This window comes from Anopheles coluzzii, chromosome 2, assembly GCF_943734685.1.
Source record: "Anopheles coluzzii chromosome 2, AcolN3, whole genome shotgun sequence".
Taxonomy (NCBI): Eukaryota; Metazoa; Arthropoda; class Insecta; order Diptera; family Culicidae; genus Anopheles; species Anopheles coluzzii.
This window is the reverse complement of record NC_064670.1, coordinates 121,229,475-121,239,061: the sequence shown is the minus strand read 5'-3', so window position 1 is coordinate 121,239,061 and position 9,587 is coordinate 121,229,475. Positions and strand designations below refer to the sequence as shown.

The 9,587-nt window shown below is 48.0% G+C and overlaps 2 protein-coding genes across 3 annotated transcripts in view; both read left to right on the top strand.

Moving 5' to 3' along the window:
* Positions 1-157: 157 nt before the first annotated feature.
* On the top strand, positions 158-1,982 carry LOC120953178 (ribosomal L1 domain-containing protein CG13096-like). The gene is made up of 2 exons (XM_040372908.2): positions 158-954; positions 1,028-1,982. The coding sequence occupies exons 1-2, from the start codon at positions 272-274 to the stop codon at positions 1,914-1,916; spliced, it is 1,572 nt and encodes a 523-aa protein (XP_040228842.2). The 5' UTR covers positions 158-271; the 3' UTR covers positions 1,917-1,982.
* Positions 1,983-4,094: 2,112 nt separating this feature from the next.
* Positions 4,095-9,587, top strand: part of LOC120953176 (hippocampus abundant transcript 1 protein) — a 32,656-nt gene continuing 27,163 nt past the window's right edge. The window contains exons 1-2 of one of the 2 annotated variants that reach the window (XM_040372905.2): positions 4,095-4,300; positions 5,046-5,527. In XM_040372905.2, the coding sequence (XP_040228839.1) occupies positions 5,447-5,527 (81 nt within the window). In that variant the 5' untranslated portion in view covers positions 4,095-4,300; positions 5,046-5,446. Of the gene's footprint in view, positions 5,528-9,587 lie in introns of both variants that reach the window. The other variant, XM_040372904.2, reaches the window with a different exon arrangement.

Below are 9,587 nucleotides of genomic sequence, written 5' to 3'. Positions count from 1 at the left end.
AAATTAATACTCCAACAGATTCATGTTTATTCCTAAAGTTGAAAGCTTTGTGTGAACTTTATACGCTTTTATTCACTTTTTTCTATTCAACCCTGGCAAACGAATCGTTTTGCTCTTTGGGTGCGAACGGGCAAACGTCACACACCCCGTCCTGTCACCTGAGCTGTCAAAGCGACGTGATCACAAAACAACACGCGCTCCGCATTGTGTACGTGCGAAACACGTGCGTTTTGGATTTTTACCCTAAAAAAGTGTACATTTTACTTTCGAAATGAAAGTAAAACCCATGAAAAAAGAGAAACCAGCCGCCAAGGGCTCGGGTGTGCTGAAAAAGTCCAAAACCGACATCCAGAAGGCGAAGAAAGTGAAGTCCGCCGGACCGGTGAAGGAATCCGCCGCCAAGGTAGTCGCAGCGGCAAAGCTACTGGAAAAGAAAAAGGAAGTGAAGCTGGTAAAAGCAAGCAAAACGAAAGCGGACAAGGAAGATGCGGAGCAGGAAAATGAACCCCCACAGAAGCTGGTACAAGCGAATGGTAAAGCGCCCGCAAAGCAGGAGAAAGGATCGAAATCGATGAAGGAAACTGCGAACGAGGAAAAAATGCCTCCACTGAATGGTAAAGGTCCGAAACCCACGAAGCAGGTAACGGACGAGGAAGATTCAACCAAGCCCGAAAATGAATCCAAGGCGGCTCGAAGGGAAAGACAACTCAAGCTGAAAGCGTTGAAAAAAAAGCAAAAGAAGTTGGGCGGCAAAGTGGTGTCCAAGGTGTCCGAGGAGACGCTGGCCCTCGTGCCGGAACAGTTAGTGACGAAGGCGAGCTTCCGGAAGCTGTACGAGGTGGTGCACAACAAGTTCAACGAGAAGGGCAACAAGCTGTTCGGGGATGATCTAAAGTACGCGTTGCAAGTCGTGGCTGTGAAGGTGCCAAGGTGCCCGCTACGGATCTGTCGCGTGTAAGTAGGAGGAAGCCATCGGTGGTGCTGCACGGGTGAAATGAAGCTAATTCCCTTTTTATACCTTTTCCAGCGCTCTTCCCCACACGCTGATGCGCAAGGAGGATGAAATGTGCCTCATCGTGAAGGATAACACTCGTGGCCGGGATGTCGACTATCTGCCCACGCTGCACCACTGGGAGGACAAGCTGAAGGAGCTGTCCGTCGGGTACAACGTGCAGGTCATACCGTTTCAGCAGCTGAAGCGCGACTACAGTTCGTTCGAGATGAAACGCAAGCTGGTGCACCGTTTCGAGCGGTTCGTGGTCGACGCGCGCATCAGTGGGCACGTGTTTTCGTTTCTCGGCACACAGTTTGCCCGGCGCGGTAAAAACCCAATCGCGGTGAAGCTGGACAGCGATGTAAAGATTAAGGAATCGATTGAGCAGGCGGCACTGGTGCAAACCTTCCGGCAGACCTACAGTGGTCCGGTGACGGAGATTAAGTTTGCCGTCCACTGGATGCCGGTGGAGCAGGCGGTCGCGAACGGGATGGCACTGCTGGAGCAGCTGAAGACCATCTATCCGGGCGGCTGGTTGAATGTGCAGGCGATCAACCTGAAGACGGTGTGCGAAAAGTCGTACTCGCTGCCGATCTACGTCAGCACGATCGATCCCAATCTGGTGCCGGTACCGATCATTACCGGACCGCGGCAGGTGTTTGTGCAGAAGCAGCAGAAGCTGTTCAGCAAGCAGACGGGCGGCAAGTACGAGGTGACCAAGGACGGTGTCGTCCGGCGGGTGAAGAAACCGAGCGCGGATGGTGAGGAGAACAACGAGCCCGATTCGGATGTGGAGATGACGCTGGAAGACTTCCAACCGGACGACGACGATAACTGGGTGCCGTACGATGATGAGCCACCGGCGAGACCGCGCACGGGTGGTCGGCCGCGTCAGCGCGGTCCGAAGATGCGCATCAAGTAGGATGCTATTTTTTTTAGATTTAATAAAGATAATACTAATATCTGGCATCCCCTGTACATCTTGTGGATGGAATATATAAATGGAATCGAACTTACCGATGTGTTTAAATGATGACGAGAGGCGAGTTGAAAGCGAATTCAAGAAAACAATCTGTTCTTGTTCTGGATTTGTCACGGCGATCGATGTTCTTAATCCGCTTAGAATGGAAGCAACTGCCCTTCTTTTTGTGTGCTTTACAGGGTTTCCCACGATTTATTGGTTGGTTCCCACGATTTATTGGTGCGTTCCCACGATTTTTTGGTCATTTCCCATAATTTTTTGGTAGCAACCCACGATTTATTGGTCGGTTCCCAAATATTATTGGTCGGTTCCCAAATATTATTGGTCGTTTCCCAAATATTATTGGTCGGTATTATATTATATTATATTTGGGAACCGACCAATAATATTTGGGAAACGACTAATAATATTTGGGAACCGACCAATAATATTTGGGAACCGACCAATAAATCGTGGGTTGCTACCAAAAAATTATGGGAAATGACCAAAAAATCGTGGGAACGCACCAATAAATCGAGGGAACCAACCAATAAATCGTGGGAAACCCTGTATGCGGTGTAAAGGGTCGAGAAATTATAAAAGCACCATCAAACCTTTTCGTCAGCTTCATTCTTGATTGAGATCTAGTTCCGATCGGTACTCATCGCACAGGTTCTAGCCATGGCGCACCTTCTTTTGCGATCGGTTTTAGCGATTCTGTGTTTCCGATGCATTTTAGCGCACTCTTCTTCAGTGGCAATTGATAAGCGTTTAGTGTTGTCTTCCGTGTATGATGCCATTCGTGGAAACAGTATCATCGATCCTGCCAACAGTCTCGAATCCGTTGGGGAGGATTCACGCAACAAACGAAACGTGCGATACTACACGTACGACGATCCGACAAACGATGAGTAAGTACGAGGTGTGTGATGCGTTTTTTCCGTCTAATGAGCCTCCTTTGATGCAGTCTGTTCCCCGGTTATGGTGAAATCGTTCATCCCCCACAAGCAGCAGGACCTGCGGCGAAGCAGTGCAAACCGGAACCACCACCGTCGGTGCAGTCCATCAGCATATCCGACCACAGCTGGACCGGCATCGGCTCATCGATCATTCACCTGCTCAAGTATCTGATCGCCGGGTTGGCCATACTGACGCTTCCCGTGCTGCTGCTGCAGGCGTTCATTTTACCGTTGAAGATTCTGATGGGATTAAAATCGGTTGCCGTAGCGAATACGCTCGTGCTCGGAACGTTCCTGTGGAAGTATCTCAATCGGCACCGGATACGGGACGATGAGGATGATGATGACGATGACGGTGATGATGGAGTGCAGCCGAGTGCAGGTGCCAGTACACCCGATGCCAGTGGGAATGGTATGCTTAACGGGAACGACCATCGGTTCTTTCCCTTCCGGGCGGAGGATTTCGAAAACATGACGGAAGAGGAGATTAAGACGGCGTTGAAACTGTTGCTAAAACGAAATAAACGCTGGTGAAGATGAATGGCGGTAATTGGCTATTGATATCGATGTAACTTTACTCACCTGGACATCATCGGAAGATAATTCTGTAAGCAATCTTGATTCAGCGGTTCTGGACCTGTTGTGGTCATCTGATTAAGGCACTGAGGCTGAGGCTGTCGTGGTCTTGACTCGTTCATATGATAATAATCCAGGAGCAGTATAAGACTAGCAGTATTATCCCGGTCTTGTATGTTGTACGGATGTTGTACTTTTCCCGGCAATCGTATTGATCCAAAGCCGATCTTGGGGCAAGTCTTGGAAAGAAGTGATTCTTCTTGAAATCGTGTAGAGCTGAGATTTTCTTCAGTGAACATTTGGAACAGAAAATTAGAACATGGAATTAGCTATACCTGTAAAAAGTACAAGCTAATATAAGTTCAAAACAGCAGAAAAATGAACAAAAACGTCTCTAAACACTTAAAAAATAAACTAATTTAGGAACAAATTTCTTCGACGATGGCGCTGTGAAAAGTTTCATTTACATTTCATCGATCGCTGCAATTTTGAAGAAAATAATTACCACTGTGCTTGCTTCATCAATCAGTAGAATGTCCACATCAAGCTCCCACTGTCCAACCGAGCCGTCAAGCGCTTTGGATCATAATTCCTTTGCACTCTCGCCAAAAGCCTTCACCCACTAGCGTAAGTGAGACGGCACGACCTCCCCCCAAAAAAACCCAGGCGCGCTACTCGAAGTGTGTGCATCATCTGCACGGGCCATGTAAAATATCCAGCCGAGAAGTGAGAAAAATACGTGTGGCTGTGGCGGTGACGGCGGCGACGGCTGGCTACAAAAAAGTACGAAGGTATTTGCACGCGCTGAAGGTAAACGGGATTCGATTGTGTTGTTTGGTGGTTCTTGTGCCCTGTTAGGCTTGCTCTAGCCAAGGAACAGAGAGACCCACACATACAAGCCAGTGCACGCACGCACGGTTGGTTGAGATATTTGCAGGGGAAGAGTGTCCCGCGAGTGAAACAATACACCCAACACGGGCACAAAATAACCCAACTTGGATGAAATTAATATCAGCCACGAAAGAACAACAGCAATCAGTGTGTGCCGTGTGTGTGTGAGTGAATGTGTGTGAGTGGTAGTGTGTGGGCACACTGCCACTGTTGCGTTCTCCATTGGTGACACGGTTTTCTAGAAGTTCTCTCGCCGTGCAGCACGGCATCCATTGCGCGAATTTCGTTTCGGAATGCCTGTGTGTACTGTGCGATGAGTGATTTATGACGGATTGGCTCGTTTTATATCCGCGATTGTCCGGGCGGTCATTAAAGTGGTGAAATCCTCAACAATAGTTGCTCTGTGAGCGTGTGTGTGTGTGCTGGTGTGCTGTGCGCTCGGGAAAATGCCACGATACGTGTAGTGGAACACAAAAAAACCCCATGGATGATCCATTCTATGTACGTTCCGGGCCAGCGGTATTGAGGTGATGTCGAAAATTCGCTGCGAACTGGCCGGATCCAATAAACACAGTGCGCACATCGCATCCGGCAGGGAAGAACACATCCGGTCCGAGTCGGGAGAGCTTCAGGGAAGCGCTTAAAATCATTTCCGGGTTTCCAGGGAGACGAGAAGAAGACAGTAGTGTGGCTGAGCAGGCTGCGGAAACACACGGCCGCGTCGATATTAATTCACACGAAACACGCGGCAGGAAACGCGCGGTACGAGTGTGAGTGTGTGTGTTTGATTGCACAGGTGCACGAGTGACACAGTTGGTGGGGGACCTTCGTCATCCTCCGTTCGCGGTTCCATATCATAAACAGTAGGCCGAGAAGCAGCAGCAGCAGTACGGGTGGCCTTCCCCCGCACAGCGGAATCGAATATTTGCGTTGTTGTGACATTTCGGAGCGGACACGATTGGGCGCGACAGGATACGGCTGCTCGTGGAGGACGAGGCGGAGGAAGAGGAAGAGGACGACGAGGAGGAGCAGCATCGGCGGTACGGCGGGGTCTACCAAGCGAACATGACGAAAAAATCGCTAAGGAAACCGATCATGGTGCTGCGGAGCCGCAAGACGGCCATCATCAAGGACGGCGTGATAACGGTAAGCCGATTGTGAACCGATTGTGTCACTAAACGTGTTTTTGTTTTAGCTTTTTTTAAGGGTTGACAAAAAAAAACAAACCGGGGGTGGAAAAGAGAATAGAGAGTTCCGATTTTCCATAAGCAACATGTTTGTGTGTGTGTTTTCGGCTGCATCGATCGACCCGGCTTACCGGACGGAACAATCGAATTAATGCAGGGCTGTGGTGGAGCGTGGCGGAGTGTGAACCCTCTTGGGGGGGATTTTAGCTACCACCCTCCTTCCTTCGGCTGTAATCGGTGTCTGCCAAGCTGCCGTTTGGGGGGCAGGAGTACGTGAGACACACCACTGCCCAAGACAGTTTGTGGGTACGTAAGCGTACTAATGCAATTTGCATGAATCGACGCAAAAAAACGCAAAAAAGCAAAACCGACCACAATCTGTTGCCGCGATGACGCGAGCTGGAGCTGGACAATCGAAACCCCCAAGCAAGGGCGAAACAAACACTGTACAGCACCGTCGGTCGCGCGGCTCACCTTGAAAAGAAAGAGAAACTGTCCACTTAGCAAGCGAGCGTACAGCAGCAGAGAAGAAATGGCCGAAGCAAGACGGATGCAAAACCTATTTTCTACGTTTTGCATTTGGAGTTTTTAGAATCGGAACTATTCCCGTGTTCCGCACGGCTCGATCGACGTCAAGTTTTGTTGCAATACGCGTCAGTAGTAATTAAAGTACAATTGTAACGCTAGCACGGCGGAACAGCGACCATTAATTGATGCATCATGCGCGATCATGCTGCTGCTGCTGCCGTTGTTACTGATGATGATGATGATGATCTTCGACACGATTCGATCCGTTGCGTCCGTTTCGGACAACGAACAGAGGGACAGTTACCACCCAGGGAGGGAGGATTGGTGGTATGCTTTTTGGAACCGGTTTTTACGACGGATCCTCTTCGTTTTCGCTCTCTTCAAAAGCTGCTTCTAGTGCGTTAAAAGATCACGGTTCAGCAGTACCGGTAGATGGATGATTGCTTTCCAAATAAAAAAAAACAAAGAAAAAACAATAAAACAACGAACCACCGCAGGTCCATGATAATCCAAGAGGAACAACGAAATAGACGTGAAAAGAGAATGAAGCAAACGAAAAAAAAACAACAACAACAACACTGAAACACACACACACATGCGTCAGTTGCGTCTTGTGATATGGTACTTTCTACTGGCCACCACCTTCCAACCACAGCCTCATGTCGCCCCGATTACAGAAGCTGTAGTATGCTCAGCTGATCAGGTCCGAAGCATTCGATACGTTGGGCCTGTTGGGTTGCCCTCGAGAAGATCGCACGAAAGAGGACAGACAGGGTGGTAACGGACGTACATGAACTTGACCGTGATAGTTAGTTGCGGGCTTGAACTGTCATGGGCAACACCGGAGGTACGTAATGATAGTGGATTATCGCCTCCTTACCCCAACCACCCGTCAGGGCTGCGTGTTTACGTGACCCTGTCCAGGTTTTGCTTGGAGCAAGTTTTTCTAAAGGTGGTGTTGCGCTAGATGCGTAACCCTTTGCTATATCAGAGCCAGTGCGGTTTGAAGCGTGTCTGATGTGGGTTGAGCGTTTGTTTTGAAGTTCAAAATTGATGGGTAGCTAGCTGAATTACCTATTTAGATGGATCACATTAACAGCAGCCTGCATTACTCGTTATCTCCTTTCACGCTCGTAAAATGAGAGCGAGTCTGATGTGTGCGCAAGGCATTTTTGGTCGGCCGGGAGGAATCCGGTTTCCCGGGCTTGTAAGCTGGTGATGGTGTCGCCGAGCTCAGTTGTCGTGTAGGTCAGTGTCAGTGCGTTTGGAATCGCAAATGGAGAGCATTTTTGTTCGTTTATTGTTTCAACCGTAAGCATGCTGACAGTTGCCTTTTTCAGTTCCTTTTCTCTCTCCACTCGCAATGCGGTGATTTTTAATGTTTATTTTCATTTTAAGCCATGTGCCTTCTGACAATGTGAATGTCGTTGGACCGTTATGCAAAGAAAAAGATCGCCGCAGAAAACGACTTCGAATCCATTGAACGCATCTCTCGCCACACATCTGTCCGACACACGTCATCAGCAAGGAGGATTGTACGAATCTTCTGGGCGCGTTGGTCTCTGGAAATAGCATTCGGCACTGTTGCTTCTGGTTGTGTTTGTGCCCGCCAGCAGAGCAGCAGCTCTCATGCCATCAAACAAACAAACAAACAAACGTACGAAAGGGAATGCTTTTGCAGATGGACATTACGTACGGCAACGGACACCACCCGTTCTCGAAGCTTACGTAAATTTAGCAGACCAACGTACACCGCGGTTGCTCGAATGCTTGGATTTTGTTTTAGTCTTATCTTGGGAAACAGTCTTTGCGACCAAATGTGACCTATTTTTTTGGTTTCGTTGGTAGGTTTTCATTTTCTTTCCTTCGTGAGGTGCCCTCGGGAGTCATATTTGTCTAATACATCCAGCGAGATTATTTTTAGGCATTTTAAAGCAAATGACAAAATGTTTTCCTCTGCTTTAATATGTTACTGATCAGTTTATGTTGCAACTCATTAGTGAGGCCTTAGGAATTCTTTTTAATTACACTAAGCAGACGCTGAATAATTGGAAAAACTCTTTTTCGACACAGCCAAACAGGACTGCAAAAGATGAACGCTCCAATTATAGTTACATTTTTAATTAAACCCAGCTGCCCGTATGCGACTGCGTTTGAAGGCTTCTCAGAAATGCATTACTGCAATTAATTTGCATGTTAATGATCTGCATCTGATGGTTCCATATCGGACCCAACTATCATTCCCTACCTCATCACACGTGTCCCAGCCGGGAACCCCAGCCGGGAAAAAATGCTTAAAAGGTCAGACTGTTTTTTTACCCCCCCCCCCCCCCCCCCCCCACTTTACCCACACACATCCTTGCCTGCTCTATTTGCTCATTTCGCTCGCAGTAAGTGGTGCCAAAACCGGACAAACATCCTGTGAAATCGATTGGCATATCCAATCTCTGCACATCAATCGGACCCCGGGCTCGCTGTGTCGACCCCCTTGATTGAGCCCCAGCGGAAAGCTGAACCGGAAGCAAACAAATGGATTTTTAACAACATAGCTCTACATGCCATGACCTATTTGCGAGGACGGTGGGGGGTTTTGCTGTTTTTTTCTATTATTTTGTTCCACATTCCCCCTCCCCCGATCGAGATGTTGGGATGAGATTTGCACAAGCCCTGGGCAGCGAACCTACCATGTGCTTCTGATTAACACCGTCCGTCCGTCCAATCGCGTTCGCTCACTATCACGGTTATGTTGCGAAATGGTTGCAAACGCGTCGTGTGTGTGTGTGTTTGATGGCTTGCAATTTCAATTATCAGCTTCTCTCGATATCGTTATCAGTGTGGTCAGCGGTGTGAGGGATGAGAATAGGCGCCCCAGCACTGGTCGAGGTACAACTTTTGGCCGTGTCACGATGCTATTATTCTATGTAATAATTCATCCCTCTGAGGCAGACGATACCACCATCGTCGTCCGTGTGTAGTACGGCGATAAGGGCCGAATGGTTGGATTTATCATGTTTAGATACCCCTTTTTGTGTGGTCCGGTTTTGTGTAACGATTGAACGTGTCCTACGATCGATTAGTCATGTTTGTACGCTCTGTATCGTTGCTGCACACAAAATTGACCAATTATTGATTTTGTCATCGCTTTAATTAATCAGCTCTTGGGTTGTTTTATCTCGTTTATTGTTTTTTTTTTTGTTGCATAGTACCGGTGCGATAGGAAAGGATTTCTATATTAATTCACTTTTACTATGTTAATCGCATTAAAGCTTCTTTGGAAGTAGCTTCGGTGGAGAGTCGCGTTGGCTTCAAAGCGAATGTTACTAATTAATTGAGTTGATTACGGTTACAAAGTTGGGCTGATGAGCTCAGTCAGGCGCTGTGAGTGTGAGCTAGAGATGAACAGCATAATTGATGTACCTTTTGAGAGTTGAAAGTTACTTTCGGCGTATTTTAGGCATGCTCCAGGAGAAGGATTTACTGTGAATTGTATT

Excerpts from the sequence above, each read along its gene's own strand:
- LOC120953178 (XM_040372908.2), top strand. The coding sequence starts at position 272 with ATGAAAGTAAAACCCATGAAAAAAGAGAAACCAGCCGCCAAGGGCTCG. Across the intron at positions 955-1,027 it reads CCGCTACGGATCTGTCGCGT|CGCTCTTCCCCACACGCTGA; the intron begins GTAAGTAGGAGG and ends TACCTTTTCCAG.